The 26,107-nt window shown below is 27.7% G+C and overlaps 13 protein-coding genes across 13 annotated transcripts; 8 read left to right on the top strand and 5 right to left on the bottom strand.

The window, feature by feature from the left end:
- Positions 1-113: 113 nt before the first annotated feature.
- PNEG_00960 (hypothetical protein) lies at positions 114-1,952 on the bottom strand (the record flags this gene model as incomplete). Its single annotated transcript, XM_007874682.1, has 9 exons — positions 114-239; positions 281-376; positions 422-625; positions 669-775; positions 816-930; positions 977-1,383; positions 1,429-1,724; positions 1,768-1,845; positions 1,900-1,952. The coding sequence occupies 9 exons, from the start codon at positions 1,950-1,952 to the stop codon at positions 114-116; spliced, it is 1,482 nt and encodes a 493-aa protein (XP_007872873.1).
- Positions 1,953-2,210: 258 nt separating this feature from the next.
- Positions 2,211-4,317, top strand: PNEG_00959 (hypothetical protein; the record flags this gene model as incomplete). Its single annotated transcript, XM_007874681.1, has 6 exons — positions 2,211-2,312; positions 2,362-2,727; positions 3,012-3,052; positions 3,098-3,261; positions 3,311-3,565; positions 3,613-4,317. The coding sequence occupies exons 1-6, from the start codon at positions 2,266-2,268 to the stop codon at positions 4,315-4,317; spliced, it is 1,578 nt and encodes a 525-aa protein (XP_007872872.1). The 5' UTR covers positions 2,211-2,265.
- An 80-nt stretch (positions 4,318-4,397) lies between these two features.
- Positions 4,398-6,645, bottom strand: PNEG_00958 (hypothetical protein; the record flags this gene model as incomplete). Its single annotated transcript, XM_007874680.1, has 9 exons — positions 4,398-4,553; positions 4,597-4,707; positions 4,755-4,989; positions 5,031-5,232; positions 5,279-5,411; positions 5,457-5,852; positions 5,899-6,052; positions 6,097-6,343; positions 6,387-6,645. 9 exons carry the CDS (start codon positions 6,643-6,645, stop codon positions 4,398-4,400), a joined length of 1,893 nt encoding a protein of 630 aa, XP_007872871.1.
- Positions 6,646-6,962: 317 nt separating this feature from the next.
- Positions 6,963-8,238, top strand: PNEG_00957 (hypothetical protein; the record flags this gene model as incomplete). Its single annotated transcript, XM_007874679.1, has 4 exons — positions 6,963-7,269; positions 7,314-7,619; positions 7,666-7,952; positions 7,996-8,238. 4 exons carry the CDS (start codon positions 6,963-6,965, stop codon positions 8,236-8,238), a joined length of 1,143 nt encoding a protein of 380 aa, XP_007872870.1.
- Positions 8,239-8,673: 435 nt separating this feature from the next.
- PNEG_00956 (hypothetical protein) lies at positions 8,674-9,554 on the top strand (the record flags this gene model as incomplete). Its single annotated transcript, XM_007874678.1, has 5 exons — positions 8,674-8,843; positions 8,896-8,908; positions 8,954-9,273; positions 9,326-9,411; positions 9,457-9,554. 5 exons carry the CDS (start codon positions 8,674-8,676, stop codon positions 9,552-9,554), a joined length of 687 nt encoding a protein of 228 aa, XP_007872869.1.
- A 320-nt stretch (positions 9,555-9,874) lies between these two features.
- Positions 9,875-10,262, bottom strand: PNEG_00955 (40S ribosomal protein S30; the record flags this gene model as incomplete). The annotated part of the gene is made up of 5 exons (XM_007874677.1): positions 9,875-9,898; positions 9,945-10,068; positions 10,116-10,133; positions 10,187-10,206; positions 10,254-10,262. 5 exons carry the CDS (start codon positions 10,260-10,262, stop codon positions 9,875-9,877), a joined length of 195 nt encoding a protein of 64 aa, XP_007872868.1.
- Positions 10,263-10,545: 283 nt separating this feature from the next.
- PNEG_00954 (hypothetical protein) lies at positions 10,546-11,351 on the top strand (the record flags this gene model as incomplete). The annotated part of the gene is made up of 4 exons (XM_007874676.1): positions 10,546-10,829; positions 10,874-11,073; positions 11,116-11,292; positions 11,332-11,351. The coding sequence occupies 4 exons, from the start codon at positions 10,546-10,548 to the stop codon at positions 11,349-11,351; spliced, it is 681 nt and encodes a 226-aa protein (XP_007872867.1).
- Positions 11,352-11,682: 331 nt separating this feature from the next.
- PNEG_00953 (6-phosphogluconate dehydrogenase (decarboxylating)) lies at positions 11,683-13,668 on the top strand (the record flags this gene model as incomplete). The annotated part of the gene is made up of 11 exons (XM_007874675.1): positions 11,683-11,708; positions 11,767-11,771; positions 11,831-11,894; positions 11,964-12,031; positions 12,079-12,231; positions 12,276-12,758; positions 12,805-12,992; positions 13,037-13,151; positions 13,198-13,281; positions 13,328-13,504; positions 13,547-13,668. The coding sequence occupies 11 exons, from the start codon at positions 11,683-11,685 to the stop codon at positions 13,666-13,668; spliced, it is 1,485 nt and encodes a 494-aa protein (XP_007872866.1).
- A 71-nt stretch (positions 13,669-13,739) lies between these two features.
- Positions 13,740-17,138, top strand: PNEG_00952 (calcium-transporting P-type ATPase, PMR1-type; the record flags this gene model as incomplete). Its single annotated transcript, XM_007874674.1, has 12 exons — positions 13,740-14,195; positions 14,251-14,272; positions 14,320-14,504; positions 14,556-14,703; positions 14,752-14,825; positions 14,870-15,176; positions 15,219-15,353; positions 15,397-15,509; positions 15,555-16,350; positions 16,398-16,535; positions 16,580-16,794; positions 16,833-17,138. 12 exons carry the CDS (start codon positions 13,740-13,742, stop codon positions 17,136-17,138), a joined length of 2,895 nt encoding a protein of 964 aa, XP_007872865.1.
- Positions 17,139-17,331: 193 nt separating this feature from the next.
- On the bottom strand, positions 17,332-18,611 carry PNEG_00951 (Sua5/YciO/YrdC/YwlC family tRNA threonylcarbamoyl adenosine modification protein; the record flags this gene model as incomplete). The annotated part of the gene is made up of 1 exon (XM_007874673.1): positions 17,332-18,611. Exon 1 carries the CDS (start codon positions 18,547-18,549, stop codon positions 17,332-17,334), a length of 1,218 nt encoding a protein of 405 aa, XP_007872864.1. The 5' UTR covers positions 18,550-18,611.
- A 787-nt stretch (positions 18,612-19,398) lies between these two features.
- PNEG_00950 (hypothetical protein) lies at positions 19,399-23,181 on the top strand (the record flags this gene model as incomplete). Its single annotated transcript, XM_007874672.1, has 9 exons — positions 19,399-19,439; positions 19,483-20,243; positions 20,314-20,762; positions 20,807-20,859; positions 20,905-21,131; positions 21,179-21,587; positions 21,633-21,662; positions 21,712-22,777; positions 22,819-23,181. The coding sequence occupies exons 1-9, from the start codon at positions 19,423-19,425 to the stop codon at positions 23,179-23,181; spliced, it is 3,375 nt and encodes a 1,124-aa protein (XP_007872863.1). The 5' UTR covers positions 19,399-19,422.
- A 164-nt stretch (positions 23,182-23,345) lies between these two features.
- On the top strand, positions 23,346-24,642 carry PNEG_00949 (hypothetical protein; the record flags this gene model as incomplete). Its single annotated transcript, XM_007874671.1, has 4 exons — positions 23,346-23,384; positions 23,428-23,729; positions 23,771-23,848; positions 23,893-24,642. The coding sequence occupies 4 exons, from the start codon at positions 23,346-23,348 to the stop codon at positions 24,053-24,055; spliced, it is 582 nt and encodes a 193-aa protein (XP_007872862.1). The 3' UTR covers positions 24,056-24,642.
- On the bottom strand, positions 24,145-25,429 carry PNEG_00948 (prohibitin-2; the record flags this gene model as incomplete). Its single annotated transcript, XM_007874670.1, has 9 exons — positions 24,145-24,166; positions 24,209-24,402; positions 24,444-24,547; positions 24,598-24,606; positions 24,650-24,722; positions 24,769-24,953; positions 24,996-25,132; positions 25,180-25,204; positions 25,261-25,429. 9 exons carry the CDS (start codon positions 25,427-25,429, stop codon positions 24,145-24,147), a joined length of 918 nt encoding a protein of 305 aa, XP_007872861.1.
- Positions 25,430-26,107: the final 678 nt, after the last annotated feature.

The raw sequence follows: 26,107 nt of genomic DNA, 5'->3' as shown, positions 1-26,107 counted from the left end.
ATAAATTTGTACATTATGCTATATAATATTTATGGAAATGGGGTATTTAAGAAAAAAAAGAAATGGGTATAATTGATGCGATAAAAAATCATTATATTTGTATTTATTAATACTTATCGCAAATGTGCTTTTGCACCACTAAAAAGGCTTTTCCATAAAAATGCTTCAGATAGCAATATTTCAATATCTTTATATGTCCAGTGTTGTGTAGGTAGTGATTGTAAAAAAATTATAATTTCCTAGAAGAAATAAGCATTAATTAATATATACATGAACATACTTGAAAATCCATTTTTAAAAGCTGGGGAGACCATTTTACTAAAAATGCTGCGCATACATAAACATGGAAATCAGAGAATCCAGATTGTCCTTCTGCCTTTATCAATGTTAATAAAATATCTAAAAAAAGAGAAAATAGTACCATATATGTATCCCACATACGTATAGTGTTTTTAACACTCATTTCTCTCATAAGCATGCAATTCATCCATCGAAAGCTAAACTGTATATACTCTACGCCTTCTTTTTCTAAATGATTTGATAATTGATGATCAATTCTAGTTATTAATTCTTTAAGATTTATAATTTGTCTATGTATTCCAGGTTGAGCGAAAACATAATTATCCTAAACAATTAAGCAATGCAATTACCATTACAATGTAAATTACTTGAATACTATCTAGCAATTTGGAAATACACCAAAAAGTATCTGCTTCTATAATATCTAGGGTATCCTTAGGCAAATCTGAGGGATCATATATTTCCGGATCACCATCTAATTCATTAAAATGATATTTTTTTCAAGGAACGCATACCAATGTATTCAGACAAAAACACTTGAAAAAAAGGCGTAACTAGGTCATTAATACCTTGTACATAACCACTTGCTGGATGACGAATAACCCAAACATATAATATTTTTTCAAGACACTGGAAAATGTGTTATAAATTTATTAAAAGAAAAAGAATCAATTACTTTTTGCGTAGTTTCATATTGATATAATTTAATAGTAGGATTTGTTCTTAAAACATCAATATGTATTTGATGCCATATTGCTTGATCTAGCTCTTTTATTCCTTTTTCATATGTTTGTGAAACACTTTTTAGATATTCATTTCGTTTACGAGACAGAGTTGCTTCTCGTCTGCTTGCATTGCAAGGAAGATATCCCATCAATAGTTTCCATACAATTGGACGGAATTCATCCGGTATTCCATTCCATGCATATTTTCTCAACGTATTTAGATCTATACTAGTCTCTTGAAGAATTTGACTGAATCTTTCTACTTTTACTATATAAAAATCTGTATTTTTATTTCCTATATCACATTTCTTTTCTAAAGGTGGATATTGTCCTTTAAAGCTTAAAAAATTATGAATATCTAGGTTCAATATTACTTTTTTATGAAAATTTAAACATTCTTTACCTGTTATTTCTTTATTCTTTGGTAACTTGGATTCTAATTCTTTTTTTTCTTCATTCAAATTAAATGGCTTTTCATATGTATTAGATATCTTATCATATATAGATAATTGAGATAATTCATTCTTTGTTTTGAATAATTGTAAAAATTCTTTTTCATCTTCTATATTAATCCCCCAATCATCATCTGTCTGGGAAACATAATCAGAAAAACTAGATGAATTCCCTTTATATAAGCTTGCTAGAGGCATAATACCTTTTGATTGGAAATTATATAAAGATTTAGATGATAATAAAGATCTAAATATTTTTAAAAAAAAAAATATTTAAAAATATTAATTACTTTTGAGTTTTTGAAATACCAATATGTGGATACGATTCTTCTTTAGTATTTGAATGTTTTTTACCATTCTTTTCTGACCTGAACAAGGAATAATAATTAATTTTCTTATCAACTTAATTACTGACAAATTACCGTAAATTTTCATTAGATGAGCCTTTTTCATCCCTTAAAAAAACAAACCCCATATTTCCTCTAAGCAGTATTTCAATTTAAACGTATTCTTGTCTCTTTTTAAGTCAAAACTTACTCTTTTTTCTCTAAAAAAATAAATTTATATTTCAATAAAATTCTTCTTTTATTTAAGTTAATATACTTATTTCAATCATTTCTTAAGAAAAATACATAGTTCTTATTTAAACTTAATGTATATATTATTAGTCCTATTTTTATCCCTTATAAGCTTCTGCTTAATCTTTTTCTTAGGTCAGCGTTCTTAACGTCAAAAAATATTAAATATTTGTAGAAAAAAATAACTGGCTTTAAAGAGGATAAAGAAATATGACAATGGAATCCTATGAAGAAGATGATCTTTTTAGAGATCTTTAGTAATAATCTCTTTTGAAGAGTTAAAAATGGTTGTTTAATTGTTTTTAGTGGGGATGATGAAGCAGAAGTAAGTCTGTCAAAGCTGAAAAAAGATGGTAAAATAGAGGAAAAACCTAAAAATAAGGATCTTGAAGAGATTAAGAAAGAATTTGATAGTGAAATATCGAAAGTTGGATTGAAATCGGATGATTTATCATGTAATATAGAAGAAGAAGGTTCAGGATCATTATTTGAGGATGAAAAGGATATTTCAAGGTCGTTTTCAGTTAAAAATGAAGATATTCCAAAGAGGGATGAGGAGAGGGTTGATTTAAAGGAAGAAGAAGAAGTTTTGTGTATAGAAAATGAAGATATATCTAAGTCTGTAGAGCAGACGGTTTCAGAAGTTACGGGGTCAACTATTAGAGAGGATGGGTATGTTAGAAAAATGAATCTTTTATATTATATTGGTTATATATGAGATAATGATTAGAGATTTGGAATATTTTTTAAATTATTTTAAGATATTATAGAAATGTTAATATGTATTTAAAAACAGGAATATATTGCTAGAAATATAGGACTAAAAGTCAAGATTTATATGAAATAAGCTGGCTTATTTCGCTAGAACAATTTTGTTATATTTATTTCAAAATAGATTTAAAAAAAGCATTAAGATTATATTTAATTTAGAAAAATACTGATAGTGTATTTCATAGGAAAATGTTTATCGGGGGTTTGAATTGGGAAACCACTGATGGTATGAATATGATTATTCTTATTTTATTTTTGCTTATTTTCAAAGAATCTCTTCGAGCATATTTTGAACAGTTTGGAGAAGTTACTGAATGTAGTGTTATGAGAGATAGTTCTACATTTCGATCTAGAGGATTTGGTTTTTTGACATTTAAAGATCCTAAATGTGTAAATACAGTTATGGTAAAAGAGCATTATCTTGATGGAAAAATTGTAAATAAATATCTCATAAATATCTATGAATGTGCTGATGGCATATAAGATTGATCCTAAACGTGCTATTCCTCGAGAAGAGCAAGAGAAAACAGCTAAAATGTTTGTTGGTGGTGTTTCACAAGATTGTACAGAGGAGGAATTTAAGGAATTTTTTAGTGCTTTTGGGAGGGTAATTGATGCTACATTAATGATAGATAAAGATACAGGAAGACCGCGTGGATTCGGGTTTGTAACATTTGAATCAGAGGCGGCTGTAGAAAATGCTATGGCACAGCCTTATCTTGTAATTCATGACAAACAGGTTACTTAAAGTTTATAATATAAATAAAGGATTCTAATACGTATTAGGTTGAAGTAAAGCGTGCTACTCCTAAGGGAAACCTTAAAGAACGTACGAATATGACAAAAGAAAAGGATATGAATGGATATGATTATCAAAGAAACTATTTCGGTAAAGATAATTCTGGATTTAACTTTCCAATGGATTTTCAAAGTATGCAACAATTTTATGGTGGAATGTCTCCTGCTATTGTTGCGCAATATTATCAGAGAATGCAAGCATATATTGCAGCAATGCAAAATATGGGACGTGGCATGCAAATTCCAGGTGGTATGGGTAGAGGCATGATGCCTGGGATACCAGGATTTCCAATGGGCATGAATATGGGTCCAATGAATCCTATGATGATGAATCAAATGAATAATATGATGAGTAATATGGTAAATTTTAATAATACAAATCTTCCTTCACAATCTACGCCTCAAATAACGGTGCCAACATCAAATCAAGAAATATATCAAGTATCGGACGATGGTAATATAAATACTAAAAAAGATATCCAAGAAAAAGATATCGTTCAAAAAACAGATATAAAAACATCTACTACAAATACAACAGTGACACCGTCAATTCAACCCTCACGGCCAACACCCCCTCCTAATGCGCCTACTGGACCATCTAAGTCAGCCTCTTCTTCACGCAATCATAGAACGGGTTATTCTCGCAATGGAAGGGGACATAGCTTTCATCCTTATCAAAGAAGAAACCAATAAATACTAGTAAAAACATTTGATATACTGATAATTAAGTCATGCATGTTTATACATGGATATTATTCTTTAGCATAATGCATTTATATTAATTCTTCAAAAATAACTACTTTATTTTCAGCTGGATTATATTCTGCCCATGATGCTTTATAACTATTTACTAATTTTCCAGGATTTATGCTAAGACACCCACAATAAGAAGTATTAAAAGCAAGACATGATGTATCAGCAATTACCATCTTTTATATATTAGATTATGTCAAATTATTTTTAAAAATATACCAAATGTGGTATTGGATAAAGACGTAATGTATGATCGAAATCCCATATTATCGGTCTAAGAGATAAAGAAAATGGAGATAGATGAGATTGATCTAATAGAGTTCGAACAAGCTAACAATATGTGTTAGTTTAGTAATAAAGCAAAAACACAAAAATACATTTTGGGCCTGTTGAAGATTCGATAAATGATTAGATGTGCATTTTTTTTGTTTATTAATATTTTGCATTATGTTATTTGTAGATGCATCATTATTCGAATTTTCACTAGTCTGATTTAATTTATTTTCATTAATAGATGGTGCATTTATATCATTAAAACAAAGGGAATGTCTTCTTAACCTTTCCATAGTATTGTCTCTATATAATACAATGTCTTGTGTAAAATATAATAATCTAAAAAATTAGAGAATAACTTTATTTTTAAATAAGTATACCTTGATGGATTACTAGCAAAAAATACATGTTTACATGATTTTCTAATCCGATTAGTGAATATTTTTGGAATTCCTCTTTGTGGAAGTAAAGGTGCACCCCCCTGTGCCCAAGGGTCATTAGGCCCAGGCAAAAAAATAAAAGTTGATCTTCGCGTAAGTTTTGGAAAGGACTCTAGTAAAAGTGCTAATGAGTTAAATAATGCTCTTATGCATCAATTTATTGTATTTAGTTGATATGTTGTGTATACCTTTATAATTAGCCGAAAATCCTGTATTATGAAATGGAACAGAAATAAAATTTCCCATTAAAATAATAACTTCAGGAAAAATATCATCTCGTGTTTCGTACATATAAAGCATTTTCTTAAGAGCTTTCATAGACTAATATGAATAAGAAAGAAATATTATTTAGAAGGTAATGAATACTAAAATGTCATCAAGTATAACATCAGCTGCAAATACAAGCCGTACGTGACTAAATTTTGTTTCTGCATCCTTCAATTGTTTTTTCATTAATCTATTTTGATTTGTCCCTAGAAAATCAATATGGTCAAAAGATTTTTCCGATAAATATTTAGGTTCACATGGAGGATGTCCAAGAACAAATACTTGAAACGTTCCGTTTTCCAAATATATTCCATCTGCTAATACAATACATCCAGGAACTATCCATCCTCCTCCATTAATTGTATCATCTGTTTCTAACATGATTCGATCGTCAATATCTTCTAACCAAAGTTTTCCTTCAGGACCATATGAAATTACCCCAAGCAACATAAATTCCTTTCCAATTCTACCTAAAAGATTTTTAATAGATGTAATCTATTATAATTAGATTTTTGATATAAATGATTTAAACATAATTGACTTTATGCCATTCTTTATGAGATATTGAACCATAAAAACCTGGCTCTTGAAAAGTAGGATTTGAAAGTAATCGCTGTTTTATAAGGTAAAATCTTTCTCGATAAATTGAAATTTTATGTGAAATATCCCCAAGTATTTTAGGTCGTTCATTTGAACTAATATAAGACTAGATTTCTATCATTACAAAAAAAAATATTACCGTTCAAACGACTTGTGAGTTATATCAAAAATATATTTAGGCTGGTTAAAAGCATCTATATATATATAATATTGTTTTATATCAATTTTTTCTTCTAATTTTGCTCCTAATTGAGAATTATTTAAAAGAGTTTCGTTTTCTAGCAAAACCGGTATTTGTTCTTGAACCTTTAATTTCAAATAATTCAGTTGGTTCCATTTTTTAAGAATTGGAATAAGGAGGTCTTTTGATACTAGAAAATTGCTTTCTTTTCCTTTTTAATATAAATCATCCATAAATAGCTGACAAACCTTGAGATTTTTTCCATAATTGAGCAATCTCATCCAAAACTGATTCGCTTTCAGTATGCCAATCTTGACCAAATTTCCTCCCTATGAATATTGCAAGTTCCTTAAGTGCATCTGATTTTAGAGTCAAATTATATCTTTTTGTAAATATACGAAATGCAATTGGTCTTAGTTGTGATAATTCAATATTAACCCCTAAAAACAATGGAATCTTTGAATTCTCTACTACATTTTCTGAAATTTCATATAATTTTTCATTCATTTCTTATCAATTATATTGCTTTATTCTCAATAATTTTTATATATAAAAAAATAACCTAATATGATCTATAATTCTTGTTTTTTTTTCGTCTTTTTTTTACTTAAAAAAAGAAACCTATCTTATATGTAATAATAGACTTTATTTAGTGGTTTTTTCCTAAAATTCTTGCCAATTCTTTGTCGTTTTGTCTTAACTTTTTTTTCAATTTTACTATGTTCTTGGTCTTATATATCTTGTCATGGTAACTGTTGTTGTAGTAACTGTTGTTATGGAAATCTTTAATAAACTATCGATCTTCAAGAATACCTTTCAAATAAATGGTGGAGAAAGAAATGCAAGAAATAGACTCAAATGGCGTTTTATATTCATTTCCAGGGCCTTCTGAGTCTGAATTATCACTAGAAGAGGCATATTCTGTTGTTAATGAAGCAGATCGTCTTTATTATAAGAAAGATTATGAAAAAGCGGTTGAGAAATATAGTTTGGCTCTTGAACGAATTGTTCGGGAATACGGTGAAGGAGATGTTAGAAACGCAGATGTTTTTTATTCATATGGAAGAGCATTATTTCATTTAGCAGTGAAACGAAGTGGTGTTTTTGGTGGAGTAGTTCCTCCACTAAAAAGTACGTTTTTAATTGTAAGAACAAGGATAAACTAAGGTGAAAAGATCATACAGATATAGGGAGTGCTTTCCCTAAGCCGTTGTTTAATTCGTCTCGATTATGTTTTTCTGGGGATGAAAGTAGTGATGAAGAATCAGAAGATATGGTAAAAGAGGATGATTTTAGTATTGCGTGGGAGGCCCTAGATTTTTCAAGATTTCTTTATCAGAAGATGTTAGATATAAATAGAGGTGTGTCTGAGAAGAGTTCGGAGGATCAAAAAATGGGATTTGTTGAAGAAAATTCTATAACGATTGAGAAAAAGTTGGCAGATACATATGATTTATTGGGAGAAATTTCACTTGAGAATGGTATTTTTAAGATCTAATAAAATTGATATTTGTTGATTTTTAATAGAAAATTTTCAACAGGCTTTGGTAGATTTTCAGTCTTCTCTTGATCTTAAAATTAAAATATATCCACTTGAGTCATCACTAATTAGTGAGGCACATTATAAACTTGCATTAGCTCTTGAATTTTTACAGGAAAGTGATTTGCGTGAAAAAGCAATTGAACATATACATTGGGCGATTAAAAGTTTAGAAAAACGCTTGGAAATTGAACAAAAAAGTAAAAAAGGTAAAGAAAAACAAGAGAAAGAAGAATCTGAAATACAGGATATGTTATTGGAACTTAGACAAAAGGTTAGAAATATATGAAGTTTATTTTATTGTTAAAAACTATTAGATTAAAGAACTTGAAAAAAATCCTGAGAAAACGGTTGTAAAAACTCCTGATTTTGAAAATATAGTAAGAAATTCTCAAGATGTAAAGAAAACGCTTTTGGATATAATTTCCAATGCCAATGATGTAAATGCTTTAGTTAAAAAGAAAAAGAAATCCATTTCTAATGGACTTCCAAATATTGATGAAAATCAGCAAATAAATCAAGTTCATAAAAAGACGAAAATAGAAAACTCATGTAATTAAAAATTAATTAAATTGCACTTAAGGTTTCATAAAAACTTCTTGGATTTTAAAGATGATATATTTTTAAAAATTTCATTATCTATAAAATCCATCTTTTTAAAATATATTACAATCATCGCTGCTTATTAATATTTTATAAAAAAACAGAACTCCTATTTTCAAAATATTTATATTTTATTTTCAATTTTTAAAACAAAGGCTTTTACATTTAAACAATCAATTTCTCTGAATTACTTTTTATTTTTATTTAACACTTATTTCCTTATAATTTTTATACTCATATATTTATATCATCTATATAATATCACGTGATTTTTCCAAAAATATATAAAACCCCTCCGAAATCTAGAAACTTCGTATTTTTAAAAAATTTAGTTTTATTAATATATCGTAACAAGGGCTTTATAAAGAGAACTAAATATCAGAATTACGTAGATGGCGCATAATAATACTGTTTATTATTTGAATAGTCAGGAAATAGACTTAGACAATGAGATTCTTATGTCTCCATGCTCTAAGGTTTTAGATAATGATATGGAATATAATTATTATGATACTGTTTCTTTAACATGCACGGTAACGCCACTGAAACAGCCTAATTCTTCGTCGCAACTTCAGAAATATGTTTATCGTAGAATAAACGATAGAAATATTCAGTGGTGTCCCTGAGGTATTTTGAAGTTGAATAAAATGGTTTATAGTAATGATCTGTTAGGTCTTGTGTGAATATAGTCCTCCTGCATCTGCGGGAGCATCTTTGGATGTACTTTCCTCTGCCTCAGGGAAATATGATACTGCTGGTTTTTCTCGATCTTCGTCTCTTGAAAGTGAATCAGGGTTTTCTGTATTAAGAGAAAGATTGATATGTGGAGTTTGGTGGAAAGAATTTGGTATTGAAGGCAATGACGTGGTTGAAAGCGTTAGTATCAATGAGAATAATAAAGTATTATGTCGTGGGATAACAACGTTTTCCAAAAATAAGCGTAATATTTATATTATTGGAGATATTTGCAATAAGCCTTATTTAAAACAAAGGTATGCTTTTCATACATTTATTTTCTATTTTATGTTTATTAAGAATGATTAGATTAGTAGCAATTATTGATTTTGCTTCTATTTTTCTTTTTTGCAATGAGTTGTTTATTCGTATTAAGAAGTTATCTTCTGGACTTGGTAAATCTATATTTTTATACATTTCTTATAGTTTACGTGTTGTAGAATCCTTAGTTAAAGGTCTTATTTGGATTGGGTTTAGAATTGTTCCTTCTGCTTCTTTTTCTTCTGAATATTATTTGTTGCTTAGTATCCGCTTGTAGTCTTTTATTGAAATATATATTAAAGGTTTTTTAAATATTTTATTTTTGCTATAATATTTTATTTTTACTATAATATTTTTTTTTAAATTTGCAATTTTTTTAGCTGTTCATTTATATTTGCCTTTTGAAAAGATTTTATTCTACCTCTGAATCTGAGCTCAGGACTCGATTGAGATCGAGATTGGACTTTGCATTACGGGTTTTTTTAATAATTTAAGAAAATATTTATGAAAAAAAAAGAAACAGGTTTTACACTTAATATTGAAATATAACTATCTTAAATGTTTTATAAATTCTTTTAAGATTTAAAAAACAGATTTTCACGAAACTGGTGCAGGATTCATCTGATTTAATCTTAAAATTTCTCTTAAATGTATTTGTTCTGTATACCTTTCGTTTCCCTCCTAAACTTATTGATACCATATTAATAAATCGACGATTATATTGAAGTCGTTTATGTGCTCGTCCACATGGACATTTAGGCTTTTCTTGTTTCTCCACTTTAGGTGTTTGTCTAAAAACCTATCTTAACATTTTTACAGTTTAATAAATTAAACTCACGATTTTACTTTTCCTGCACTAAAATAACATATAAATTAGCCAAAAAAACACTCTCTTCTATAAAACCTCACCGTGCAAGAGATCCATGAACCTATATTTGTTTAATATATAAATTAATCAAAATTAAAATAGATTTACTTTTCCCATCTTTTATGATTTAAAAAAAAAGGCTAAACGTTGAAAAAAAAAAACAGAAAAAAAGGACTATATATATTTAATTAGTCGTTCTTTCTATATTTCTTTAGAAAATAAGTCTTTTTCCTCAAAAAAAACACTAAAAGCTCTTCCGTGTTTCTTGAATCTTTAATATCGTATTTAATTTTATCCTGAAATTTTGATATTTCACCCGGGTCATCATAGTTGCTATGGAAACGCTATTTTTATTTAACTAAGATTTTAATATCTTCAAAGATCTTATTCTCAAGTGAAGATGATAAGAGGTTATTTTTGCAAGAAAACAGATAGGGTTCTTCCATATTTTACTCATATTTACTGCAGAACACTGGCTTTTAGTAGGTCAGTTAAGGCAGCTCCACCAACTGGTTTTCGTCCACGTTCTGTAGAATCATTAGTAGAAACATCAGGAACATCAAGAATATCTAAAACATCTAGAAAGTATAAAAAGTCTATTTTAGATAAAGTAGGGGATTATTTCTTATTGTCAGAGATGCTTCGGGGAATGTACGTCGTTTTGGAGCAGTTTTTTCGAACACCGTATGTGTTTTTAAAGATATATAAATGTTTTTATGAATTACTAGATATACATTGTTTTATCCATTTGAAAAAGGACCGGTTTCTCCTAGATTTCGTGGGGAACATGCTTTACGTCGTTATCCAACAGGAGAAGAACGATGTATTGCATGTAAACTTTGTGAAGCAGTATGTCCTGCTCAAGCAATTACAATTGAAGCGGAAGAACGTGCGGATGGATCACGTCGTACAACTCGCTATGATATAGGTTTTTATTTTTTATTAATATATTTTAATATTGATACTTTAGATATGACAAAATGTATTTATTGTGGATATTGCCAAGAAAGCTGTCCTGTCGATGCTATAGTCGAGACATCAAATGTTGAATATGCAACAGAAACTCACGAAGAACTTTTGTATAATAAAGAAAAACTTCTTTCTAATGGAGATAAATGGGAAGCTGAGATTTCTCGATCAATCCAAGGTATATTTTTTTTATCAAATATTTTATTCATATTTTTAGCCGATCATTCTTATCGTTAAACATGATCTTCAAAATTCATTTTTATATTATCTTTTAATTTAAATACAAACGTTTTTGATATTTATACTTTTATTTCTGAATCTTTATAAATTATTCTATTTTATACATATATCTCGGTATAGCCTTATATCTTATATATTCTACACAATATATACGTTTATACGCAGTTATTACTCATTTATGTTCATTTTTATCTCTTTTTATATATTTCTATACTTATTTTTAAAAAAAAATCCTAATATACGTTTTTTCATTTATTAACGACATTGAATTTGGAGTTTAAAGTTGAAAATAAAAGCTATTATTGCAGAGATTTTTAAAGATTAATATATGAATTCTAAAGGTCTAAAGAATATGTATGTATTTTGCTTTTTTGTCATTAAAAATCTGTACTAAAGTTCTTTAAAAATTTAGTGCTGGTATGGGCTGTTTTTTATTTTAAAAGAAAATAAATATTAGGTCTTAACCGGCTCTATAGACTTTGGTCTTATTGGATTGGCTGTCATGGGTCAAAATCTTGTCTTAAATTCTGCTGATAAAGGGTTTGTTAACAAATTGTCTTTTTTAAGACGTTTATTTTTTAAATATTGGTTTTTATATATAATATACAGGTTTATTGTTGCAGTATTTAATCGTACAGTATCGAAGGTTGATTGCTTTTTGGAGAAAGAAGCTATGGGTTTTATTTATAATTTTTTATAGAAAGAAATTGATAAATAATTTAAGGAAAATCTATTCTTGGAGCACATTCTATTGAAGAATTTTGTTCTCTTTTGAAGAAACCTCGACGTATAATGCTTCTTGTTAAAGCAGGATCTCCTGTAGATGAATTTATTGAACTTCTTCTACCATATTTAGAAAAAGGTGATATTATTATTGGTAAAAAAACAAATGGTTATTTTTTAAATCACCAATGATCTTAGATTGTGGAAATAGTTATTTTATTGATACAAATAATCGATATGAAAGTTTAAAAAGCAAAGGTATCCTTTTTGTTGGAGCTGGTATATCAGGAGGAGAAGATGGAGCTAGATATGGGCCATCGATTATGCCAGGAGGGAATTTCGATGCATGGGAATATATTAAAGATATTTTTCAATCCATTTCTGCAAAATCTAATGGTAAACCGTGTTGTGATTGGATTGGTGAGTCGGGTTCTGGACATTTTGTTAAGATGGTTCATAATGGTATTGAATATGGTGATATGCAATTAATTTGTGAGGCATATGATCTTATGAAGCGGGGTCTTTCTATGAGTAATCGGGAAATTGGTGATGTTTTTAGCGAGTGGAATAAAGGTTTTCTTAATTCATTTTTGATTGAAATCACTTGTGATATTTTTTATTATACTGATGAAAATGGAGAGTATGTAATTGACAAAATTCTTGATTCTGCTGGACAAAAAGGTGCATTGTTTAATATAGGCATCTCCTTCAATTTAATGTATATTAGGTACCGGAAAATGGAGTGCAATGAGTGCACTTGATCTAGGTGTACCAACAACACTTATTGGTGAGGCAGTTTTTTCGAGATGTCTTTCAAACATTCGTGAAGAAAGGATCAAAGCTAGTAAAAGATTTCAAAATATGAGTTTCAAATATACTGGTGATAAAAAGGAGTTTATTTCTCATTTAGAACAAGTATGTTTTCCTTTATATTATATTTTTTTCTTAAAACTTGAAAGGCTCTTTATGCTAGTAAAATTATCTCTTACACTCAAGGTTTTATGTTGTTAAAACAAGCTTCTATCAAATATGGATGGAAACTTAATAATTCCAGTATCTCCCATATGTGGCAAGGTATATATATTTTTCTTTTTTAACTTCTATATTAATTTTAGATTAGGTGGCTGTATTATTCGTAGTATTTTTTTAAATGAAATTTCCAAAGTCTATCTAGCATCACCTGACTTAGAAAACCTTTTATTTGGTAATGATTTTTCTTAACATTTTTTTATTTCTTTTAATTATTATAGAGCCGTTTTTTCATAACGCTATAATAACTGCTGAGCCTTCGTGGAGAAAAATTGTTTCAACTGCTATTGAAATTGGGATTCCAACCCCCGCCTTTTCTACTGCTCTTTCATTCTTTGATGGATACAGAAGCCAATGGCTTCCATCTAATTTAATTCAGGCTCAAAGAGATTATTTTGGTATTTTCCTCCTTTTCTTCCTATTTTATACTTATTTTCTAGGTGCTCATACTTTCCAGTTTCTTCCTGAAGTAATAACTGATAAATTTAAAGATGTAAAAAACGTTCATATTGATTGGACTGGTCATGGGGGTCATGTGGCTTCTTCAGTTTATACTGCTTAATATTTTTACATCAAATATCCTTCTTATTTTTATTTAATATTCATATCTTTTTATTTATATCTTTCATTTATATGATTTCTGTATTTTATAATTCATTTTATTTTATATTTTTTTCTATCTCCATATTAGATTTTCTTCAAAAAAAAAACCTAAGTATTTATTATGGCTTAGAAATATATCAAATGTCAAGAAAAACTCCCAAGAAATCCTTAGATAAGCCTAGACGATTGCCTTATTCTGTATTACCTTCGAAAATCCAGCTCAAAAACGACTTTTGGAGCATTGGTATTGAAGAATGTTGTGCATATCTTCATACATGCCATAAAACAGGATTATCGAGTCAAGAAGACATTATATATCGTAAATCCGTCTATGGGAGTAATTTTTTGGGACCTGAGAAGATAGGGTTTCCATTTTTCCGGTTTTTAAAACAGTTGTTGGGCAATTTTTTGATGATATTACTATTTGTGAGTGCTTTGATGAGCATATTGGTAGGAAATATTAGTGACGCACTAAGTATCATTGTGGTGAGTTGTTTTTATATATTATTTGCAAGAATATTTATGGTGAATATCTATATAGGCGATTATAATGGTTGTTTCAGGTATATCAGGATCTGAATATATAATTTTAAATTGATATATGATATAGTTGGATTTATTCAAGAATACCGTTCTGAAAAATCATTGAAAGAATTAAATAAGATGTTACCACATTATTGTCATGTGATTAGGAATGGTCAGGAACAATATGTAGAAGCAATTGAGCTTGTTCCAGGTGATTTAATTCGACTTTCTACAGGTGACCGTATTCCGGCAGATTTGAGAATATCAGAAGTATTGGATGAGCTTTATATTTGATTTTGATTTTCTGATTAAAATATATAGGCGATTGATCTTGGGATAGACGAATCGAACTTGACGGGAGAAACAAATGTTGTTTATAAGAATGCGGATGCTATTTCTAAAAGCGTCTATGATATCCCTATAACTGAACGTAAATGTATTGCATTTATGGGAACATTTGTAAGACATGGTAATATCTGTGTATAAAATACTCTATAATGTTTAATTAGATGTTTAGGCAATGGTTTAGGTATTGTAATTGGAACAGGAAAAGATACGGAGTTTGGTGCAGCTATTCTGGATATGCAACATGTAATATGGATGTTTTTTTTTGTTTGATATTTATCTGGTTTTAGATAAAGTCTCCAGAAACTCCAATGCAAAAATCAATGAATCATCTTGGAAAACAGCTCTCTATGTTTTCTTTTATTATTATACTGATAATATATTTGGTTGGGTTAATACAAGGAAGATCATGGTTAGAAATGTCTACTATTTCTATATCTTTAGCAGTTGCTGCTGTTCCTGAAGGCCTTCCTATAATTATAAGCATTACATTAGCTTTAGGAGTTTATCGTATGTCAAATAAAAAAGTAATTGTTAAAAATTTACCGAGTGTTGAAACATTAGCAAGTGTTAATGTTATATGTTGCGATAAAACAGGTATTCATTATAATATTTGTTTTATATTTTGATTATTAATAGGAACATTAACTGAAAATCATATGACTGTACAAAAGATATTTACCCTAGGTAGAAATGGACTTATTGATCTTTCATCTAACTTTAAGAAATCATTGTTTATGGAAGATAAGACTCTGAATTGTCTTTTGAATATTGGTAGGTTTGTTTTATTTTATTTATTTTAAAAATCAATTTTTAGCTAATCTATGTAATAATGCTCAAAAAATTAGTAATAAAAAATTTGTTGGGCAATCTGTTGACGTTGCAATCATGGAATTGATTGAAAAATATGGTTATCCTGATAATCGTATGGTAATTTTGATTTTTATGGAAATACGTTTTTTTGATATTAGAAAGATTTATACACGACTCCAGGAAATTCCCTTCTCTTCAGATAGAAAATGGATGTCTGTAACAGCATATCCATCTTCTATGACCCCTTCATCAAGTGTTGTGTATGCAAAGGGTTCATTTGAAGAAATATGCATAAAATCTGCTTCAATCTTGGAAAAAGATGCAGTAGAGATACCATTAACGAAAGATGTTATTGATAAAGTTGATAAAGTTGCTTCTGAAATGGCTCATGAAGGATTAAAAGTTATAGCTTTAGCTAGTTTATTTGGTTCATCTATAAATGATAAGGGTTTTACTATAGCAGGTCTTATTGGATTACTTGATCCACTTAGAAAGAATGTTAAGAAGTCTATTCAGCATTTAATTCAGAATTCTATTAGAATTGTTATGATAACAGGTGATTCGGAAGCTGCTGCTCTATCTACTGCATATAAACTTGGAATTCCAATTCAGTATTCAAAATCATATTATATTAATGAAAATTCTAAGGATTTTGTGACTATAATGTCTGGGAGTAATCTTGAAAAAATGACAATTAAAGAACTTTCTGAAGTTTTACCTAATATTAGTATATTTTCTCGAGTTACTCCCAGACAGAAAATGAAAATAATAGAAGCACTTCAGATAAGAGGAGATGTAGTCGCTATGGTAGGTGACGGTGTTAATGATGCTCCTGCTTTAAAACTTGCTGATATCGGTATTGCTATGGGAAAGCAAGGCACTGATGTTGCAAGGGAAGCTGCAGACATGATATTGACTGATGACTCATTTTCAACTATCTTGGATGCAATTGATGAAGGTAAATTAATTATCAATATTAATTGCTTATATTTATTATTTTTGCAGGCAAGGGTATTTATTATAATATTAGCAACTTTATAGCCTTTCAGTTATCGACATGTATTGCTTCACTATCTTTAATTGCTATTTCAATAATTTTCGGTTTTGGAAATCCTTTAACTGCTACACAAATTTTGTGGATAAGTATTTTATTCATTTTTTTTAATAATTGAATTAATCATTATTAGATATTCTTATGGATGGTCCACCAGCACAAAGTCTCGGTTGTGAATCTATTAATTCTAATATTATTCCAAATTGTCCTCGCAAAAAAGATATTTCTCTTTTAACAAAACCCCTTCTTAAAAAAGTTATTATTTCTTCATTTCTCATTGTTCTTGGGACTATTTTAATATATATTTCTCAAACGCGCAAAAATACAGAGCGCAGATCTATTACTATGGTATAATTATATTCTTTTTTTTTTTCTAACTTTTGTAGGCTTTTACTTGTTTTGTATTTTTTGATCTTTTTAATGCATTGACATGTCGTTCTAACATAAAATCTATTTTTAACATAGGTTTTTTTTCCAATAATATTTTTAATTTAGCAATTTTAGGGTCTTTTTTGGGACAAATATCTGTTATTTATTTACCATTTTTTCAAAAAGTATTTTATACAGAACCTTTAAGTTTCTTTGAACTTTTATTTTTAATAGTTGTTGCAAGTACTGTATTTTGGATAGATGAGATACGAAAATTTAGAACACGTAAAAATATACCTAAAGAGCTAATTATATTTATATAATATAGTATTACTATAATTAAAAGGTACAATTATCATATGTTAATTTATGTTTCATAAATATTATATTATTAATGGTTTTTAAAAAAGATATTTCAAAATAGACTTTTTGAAATATATTTCTACAATAATAATATATTTTGTTTTTGTATATGATGATAATTAACTATTCTAAAGAATATAAATATTAAAGCAATTAGTTTGAAATAATTATGGATGCTGAGCTTCTAATTCTATTCATTATTGCTAATCCTTCTTTTTCTTCTGAAACTCCCTCGACAAGAATCAAATCTATATTATGATAATCCATATTTCTTAATTCAGAAAATAAATTCCTAGTAATTTCAGTGCCGGTATGTCCAAGTTCACAATCTAGAGTTTTCCAATTTAGAAATATATCATTTAATTTCTCTCGTTTCCAATGCATTGTTCTCATTATTCCAATATGCATTTTTTTTTTAATATCAGTAGTGATATTCTGCATAACCCATTTTATTACAGATTCTTCTGAGACATGCTCAAATAATACAACTTTCGCTTTTGGCGAATAATGTTTGTATTTCATACCTGGTGCACGAGCTATTATTTCCGAAGTTTTGTTCAGATTTTTATTTGTATAAACAATAATGTTTTCCCATTTACCTCCACATGCTTTAATTTGTTCTTTGCTAATAGACCCCGGTCGTAAAATAACAGGTGGATCTACAAGACCGTCTATTACCGTACTTTCTAAACCAATATTACATGGACCACCATCCAAAATGATTGGAATTTTTCCTTTAAGATCAGAATATACATGTGAAGCGAGTGTTGGTGATGGCCTTGTTGAAATATTAGCAGATGGTGCTGCAATAGGCATGCCAAAAAGTGTAATGAGAGCTAATGCTATAAGATTTGATGGCATTCTAACAGCTATTGTATCTTTTTTTGCTGACACAATTGGTGAAATCTTTAAATGCCGAGCTGGAAGAATAATAGTAAGAGGGCCTGGCCAAAATTGATTAATTAATGGAATATAAACAGGAGGTATAAGGTTTTCTGCTTTTGAACTTTTAAAATCCGGTTGAAATAGACGTTGTAATTGATTAAGTGATGATATATGAACAATTAAAGGATTATCTGCTGGACGATTTTTGACATGAAAAATAGACATTGCTGCCTCTGAATTTGTTGCATCTGCCCCTAAACCATATACTGTCTCTGTAGGAAATGCTACAGGATATAATCCTTCCTTAAGAATCTGTACTGCTTCTTGAAGTGCATCAAGTGTATCTGATGGTAAAATAGTTAAAAAATCTTTATTAAAAAAGTCTTTTTTCAATTTGTTCTCATAAAAATTAATCGATTCTGATGATACTGGTAGGATTCTTGTTAAAAGTTCTTTTTTATGGTTTTTGCAACTTGTTCGAATCATTTTTAAATTTTTTCTAGATTAACAATAAAACTTTTGCTTTTTGAGAGACTTTATATATGTAAAAACATTCTTAATCCAATAATATATCAGAAAGCCTTTTATGTTTGAAGAAGATATCTTTTTTAGAAAATTAATTGCAAGATTAAGCCGTTTGATAAAGTAAAAAAATGATTTTGAGAATTAAATTTTATTTTTTGAATTTCTTGATATTTTAAGACAAATCTGTTCTTTTTTTTTTGAAAAAAAATCCTTTCTTTTTATAATATATTTTCACAAAGATTATATATATATGTTAAGATTTTTAAGTAAAATTACCCATTATTTGATTTTTTTAATATTTTTTATTAACTTGTTTTTATTTTAAAAAAATAATTATCAAATTTCCAATTGTGCTAGAATCCATATTAAATAGATATATTCTGTATTATAGATGATTAAAATATTTTTTTAACATAGACATTTTTCATATATTTGAATAAATCCTTTTTTTTCATTATTTTTTATATAAAAATGTGAAAATATATGGTTTAAAATAATTTAAAAAGAATATGTTATAGAAAAAATAATTGTATTTTTTTATATTTTAATTTTATTTATATTTTAAAGTTTTTTTTTGTTTAATATTTTTGACATATTTTATTTATTCGTATAAAAAGATATAAATGGAATCAAAAAAAGGGTTAAATGGATCTTGAAAGACTCTTTTTTTGTTGTTCTTAAAAGCCTTTTTATTTCAACATTTGATTTAGGTTTGATCATATTGCTGGTTGCCTAGGTAACCTGGAACGACATCAATTTCAGAGGCAGAAAAACTGGGCAAAATTCTAATAATAAGTATGGTTTATTGCACTTTTATTAAGAATTATATTTAATATGAAACAAAGGCTTAAGTATTTGTTTAGTTTTATCTTTGTTTTTCATTAATTTGTATAGTATTTTAGATTTAAAAAGCGTTGTAAGCGAGTTACAGGAACTTTTAGAATTTCGCTTACAAAATATTTATGATATTTCAGAAAGGATTTTTCAGTTTAAATTTTCATCTTCTGGTCGCAAGGAGTACCTTCTTGTAGAATGTGGGTCTCGGATTCATTTGACAAGATATGTTCGTGAAACAGCAGCATTACCATCACAATTTTGTGCTAAACTACGAAAACATTTGAAAAATAGACAACTTGTGTCTTTGAAGCATATTTGTAATGATAGAATTGTATATTTAGGATTTGGAAGAAGTAATGAAACGAAAGAATTGTTTAAAGCTCAATATTATCTTATTTTTGAGTTTTATGCTTCAGGAAATATTATTTTGGCAGATGAAAATATGAAAATACTTTTTCTTTATCGTATGGTAGTATTTGGTGATAAACGTAAACAGTTTTCTGTAGGAGAAATATATCATGTTTCATCTAGTATTTCTCAAGATGAAGCTGAAATGACAAAGGATAGTTTATTGTCTCTAATTCATACATTAAAAGATAAATATATAACGTTTTCTGATGATGTTTCATCGAAAAATATTTTTTCTTTATCTGTTTGCAAAAAGGCATTAAAAAAGGGAAAAACACTAAAGGATTTTCCTTTAAAGAAGTTTATTTCTTGGGAGTTAAGTGGTTATGGAAATTCTCTTATTGAACATATCATAAGAGATGCTAATATTGACCCTGATATGAAACTTGATGAGTTTTATTCGAATTTAGGTTAGTATATTTATTATTGATAGTTTATTTTATTTTTTATTTATGATTTTTTTATTTACTACTTTATTAGAAAGCATTAATATGGATGATCTACTTTTGTCTTTCAAAAAAGCGGATGATATTATTAGAAAATGTAGAGAGAATCCTGTGACTGGATATATTGTTGAGAAAAAAGAACCAATAAAAGTTAAAAGTGAAAATTTAAACAATATTCAAGCAGAGTCTACTTTGGATTATATAAGAATTTATTTAGATTTTAATCCATTTATTCCAAAACAATTTTCTGATAATCCAGATTATTCTATTATTGCATATGATAACTATAATAGTTGTATAGATATGTTTTTTTCTTCACTAGAATCCCAGAAATTCGACATGAAATTGAAACATCAGGAAGATCTTGCTTATCGACGTTTACAGGCAACAAAAGAAGAGCTTCAAAAGAAGATTGATGATCTAAAAAAAATTCAAAATATTTCTATACAGAAAGCAGTTGCTATAGAAGAAAATTTGGAAATAGTATTCATACAAATATTGTTCTATTATAGTAATAATTTATTTAGGTTGATGAAACAATTAAGGCAGTTAACGATTGCCTTTTGCAGAGTATGGATTGGTAAAGTATAGATATTTGTAATTTTATAATTTAATAAATAATTAGGAATGATATCGCTAAATTGATTGAAAATGAGAAAGAATACGGAAATCCTGCTGCTAAAATCATATCTCTTCCTCTTAAATTAAAATTAAATACCATTACAATTAAATTATCTTCTGTGCGTTCAGATGATGCTTTTGAACAGGGACAGGACTCTAATTTATTTCATATTCAAAAAGATAGAACAGAAACATTAGATATTGATATCAAATTATCAATGAATGCATGGGGTATAGATATTTATTTATATTATTTTTTTAATATTAATTAAATTAAGCAAATGCTAGAGATTATTATGATAAGAAAAAACTTGCATCAATAAAAGAAAAGAAAACTGTAGCTGCCTCTTTTAAAGCATTGAAGAATGCAGAGAGAAAAATTAAGTTTGATTTAAAAAAAAGTGCTGGACAAGAAAAAAAAAAAATAGTTCCTATGAGGACTTTACGTTGGTTTGAGAAATTTTTATGGTTTATTAGTTCGGATGGATATTTAGTATTAGGAGGGCGTGATTCATTGCAAGATAAAATTTTGATAAAAGATCATTTTTTCGAAAATGATATATATGTACATGCTGATTTAAAGGACGCATCTGTTGTCATTATTAAAAATATGCATGATTCATTATTTGTCCCTCCAAGCACTCTTAGTCAGGCTGGTGCATTTTCAATATCTAAGTCAAATGCATGGTAATGATTTGTTATTATTTATCAAATTTATACTAATTATCTAAGGACCAGTAAAATTGTTACAAGTGCATGGTGGTAATATATTTATCTATATCTCTACACAAATATAGATGACTAATTTTAGGGTTCGTTATGATCAAGTTATCAAGCATGAAGACGTTGAAGAGCAATCGCTTATTGAAGTATTTACAATTCAAGGAAAAAAGAATTTTTTGCCTCCCTCACAACTTATTCTTGGATACGGAATTTTATGGGTTGTTGATGAAGATAGTAAAGTACGTCGTCTTAAAAATAAATTATCTGAAAATAATCAAAATAATTCGTTGATCAATATAACATTAAATCAGGAAGCTACATTTGTTACTGAAAAAATAATTGATCTTTCATTAAATCACGAAGAGAAAAAAGTGGACATTACTGATACATTAGATAAGAGTTTTATAGATAATTTTGAGGAATCTAGTAATCAAAATAACCCATTAATATATTTAAAAGATACATTGATTGAAAAACCTTTAGAAGAAATTGAGAATGAAAGCAAATATAACCTGGAAGAATATCATGAGCCTTTATCATTAGAAAGCAAGAAAATTATTTCTGATATATGTACTATTTATCAAAAAATTGAAAAAAAAAGAATGAGTTTTAAGGAAAGACGAGATATAAAAAATATGCAAATGAAAACTCGAAAAACAAAGGAGAATCCTGAGAAAACAAAGGAAAATCCTGAGAAAACAAAGGAGAATCCTGGAAAAACAAAGGTGAATTCTGGGAACACAAAAGACCAGAATTCTGAGTCATTAAATATAAAAGTTGGCACGGAAATTTCAAACTCAAAACCTCTTGATACAAACAAAACGAAAGAAAATGGTAATTTATTATCAACAAATGTAAGGGGAAAGAAAGGAAAAATAAAAAAAATAATGCTTAAATATGCAGATCAAGATGAAAATGATAGAATTTTAAGAATGAAATTGTTAGGGTCTAATATAAGTTCTGAAAAGAAAGATTTAAAAGAAAATAAAAAGTCTATAGTAAATAAAAAGCATAAGGCAAATAAAGATATAAAAAATACTGGTGGTAATAATAATTATAATAATAAAAAAGAAATTTTTCAGAATAATTCTGAAAAAAAAAATAACCATTTATTGGTGAAAGAAAATATTAAAGTACCTAATAATAAAGAAAAGGTAAATTTCTCTTTTATTTCTTAATTATTTATTTTTTTAAGAATTACGAAATAAATTTGGATGCTTTTGTACCATTTCCATTATCTGATGATGTTTTGGTAGAAGCAATTCCTATTTGTGCTCCTTATTCTTCTATGGCTAAATATAAATATAAAATTAAATTACAACCGGGTTCAACTAAAAAAGGAAAGGCAATTCGTAGTATTATTGCTTATTGGAATGCTTTACCAATTGATCTACTTTGTGAAGATGATGAAAAGGTTTTTCCACGAGAAAGAGAACTAATCCAATCTTTAAAAGATTCCGAACTATTATCTCCTGTTTATATTCCTACTCTCAAAACAATGATGGGTAAATCTAAAAATGATATTTTCTCCAAAACTAATCGTCGTAAACATTTTTAAAATATATTCTTATTAGTTTTCTTCTTAAATTTTAAACATATTTAATATCTTTAACATTTAAATCTTGCTTTATCTTATCTTAGATTTTTGGTTTCTATGGAGACTTGTCATGACAACATACTTTTCACAACCTCTGTAGCCGTCTTTTTAACTTATAAGAAAAAATGAATTTCACACTTTACACTATTCACGCCATTTTAATTGTATGTTTTACGGGCTTTAAGGGTATAATTAACATGTTTCTAGTTAGATTCATCAGGAGAACGTATTTTTGCAAAGTATTGTCAACCTCCTCATTCTGTTTTTCAAACAGGAACAGCTCGTTCAAATTTATATTCAACAGTTAAGAACCAGAAAGCTTTTGAAAAAGGTCTTTGGGAGAAGACTAAGAAGACAAATAATGAGATTATTTTATATGAAAATTATATGGTGGTTTATAAAACATCGATCGATATTACAATGTATATTGTGGGTGGACAAGACGAAAATGAATTGATGTTATATGAGTTGTTAACAACACTTAAGGAAACATTAGAGATTCTTTTAAAGTATAATGAAATGTTTTTTTTGTATTTTTAATATGTTGAAGAATGTTGATTGATAAGCATGCATTGTTGGAAAATTATGATTTACTTTCACTTGTAGTTAATGAAATATGTGACGATGGGTAGGATATTTTATGTTTAGATGATTATTTTTGATTTTATCTAGGATTATTGTAGAAACAGAACCTACAGTAATTGCTTCGAGAATTGCACGACCTTCTTTTTCAGATGTAATTTCTCATGTTGATTTAAGTGAAAAAGGGTTGATGAATGCCTATCAGATAGCTAAAGAAAAGCTAACGGAACGTATTTTGAAAGGAAATATGTAAACAGGAATTTGTTCTTGGTAAAAAATATAATTTATATAAATTATATAAAGTTATATGAAACGTAAATGAAAACGAAATCCTAATAACTTTTATTTTTTGACTGTTTCATCTCTATGGTTTGTTAGATCATATGTCCGATTATTAAGTTCATACTTTTGTTCAGCAACATTAAGCATTAAGTTTTCTGCATTTAAAAATATTCTATTATTACCCTCAGAAAGAATGCGTGAAATTTCTCTGGCTGCTTCAATTTTTCTTAATTCTAAAAAGCCTTTACTCTTTTTAATAGCTTCGCCAATAAGCTCAGCTGATTTTGCTTCTCCTTGAGCTCTAACAATGGCACCTTGCTAGATAATATTAGAAATAAAAAACGTTGGCATTTGTAAACCTTTTCTTGACGGGCACGGTCAACTAAATATGCTGCTTTTTGTGTTTCCTGCTGTGCTACTTGTTTTGCCTCGACTGCTGCTGTAAACTCTGGTGAAAATTGTACTATTTAAATTAATATATTTTTGTAATATGAAAAGAATAATTCAATAAACCATGTGTTACTATAAAAATTAGTATTAGTAAATCAGATATCTTGAGAAGTACATGAAACATCATCAAGTTTTATATTAAATATATCCGCTCGGCGAACGAGACTTTCTCGAACTAGTTTTGATACCTATGATATTATATTAATAAAAATTACTTATAAAATGTTAATAAACTTTTTCTCTTTGTGTAATAAGTTGACTTGCATTAAACTGTGCAACAACACTTTTCAAAACTTCATTAACTATTGAAGGAAGAACTCGTTCATCATAATCTGAACCAAGAGTACGATATATTGTTGGAAGTGCAGCAACATTAGGTCTAGAAAGGACTCGGCATGTAATATTTACCATTTGCAGATCTATATTATTATTAATGAATCTTCTTAAAAATAATATATAACCTTTTGTTCCTGTAAGAGATGCAATATTCCTTGGTTTAGCACGAACATCATAAATATATGGTGTTTCAATCCAAGGTATAAAAAAATGAGTTCCTTCACTATATATTTTCGGACTAACACCTGAAATCCGACTATATCTAAACCCTTATTAATCAATTCTTTTATAATTTAGATATATAAAAACTTAATAGCACGATGACCTCCATCCACTTATTCTATTAGTATTTTTTCTGATTATTTAATCTTTATTATTTCAATCCTTTACCATTATATAATGATAAGTTTATTAACATTCCAAGACCTGCAAGTCCAATAACTAATCCCGCTCCTATGATTGCACTATTACCACCGCCTGTAGTTTGTCCATTATTAGTAGTTCTTGAACGAAGCATTGCTGCCATTTGGTTGAATGTTTGGCGACCTGCTTGGTTCATTTTTCCTATTTTTTAACGAATATATGTTTTTTTTTAAAAATCCTTATGATATATTCTTAAAAATTTTAACACTCTCAATAAAACTTAGAAATTTATCTAAAAAAAAGATTAATCCAAGTTAAATAATTAGAAAAAAATAGCATTACATAAAATTTTAAATAATGTATATATTTTTTTTAATTTTTTTTAAAAAGTAAACCGTTTTTATAGAAAGGTTGTATAAAGTTCTGAATAAATAGTTTTATATTTTCTAATTATTATTCTTGAATTTAAAAAGAAAGTAGTCTTTTAAAAAATAAATTATTTGAATTGATATTTTTTTAAAAAAAGGCGAAGATTTAATTATTTCTTTATAATTTTGAAAGGTTAAATTTTTATTAAAAGATTTTTGAATGAAATGAGTTTTTATAGAGTTTTTTGTGTTTTATTGATTTGTGAGTTTTATCTGTTTAATAAAATATTATCTCATTTGATAATTTAATGTAATGATTATAATTTCTGAAGATATAAGAATGTTTGTGATTTATATTTGTAATATTTTGATTTTATAAAAATAAATTATCAGTATTTTTTAATGAAATGATGTTTTTTATTACTATTTTTTTAAGAGGTTATAGAATTATAAAGGTTTATTTTAATATTTAAGATAGTTTTTTATTATAAAAAAAGATAATATAT

Source organism: Pneumocystis murina, assembly GCF_000349005.2.
Source record: "Pneumocystis murina B123 chromosome Unknown supercont1.3, whole genome shotgun sequence".
NCBI classification, from domain to species: domain Eukaryota; kingdom Fungi; phylum Ascomycota; class Pneumocystomycetes; order Pneumocystales; family Pneumocystaceae; genus Pneumocystis; species Pneumocystis murina.
This window is presented reverse-complemented; position numbering and strand designations above follow the sequence as displayed.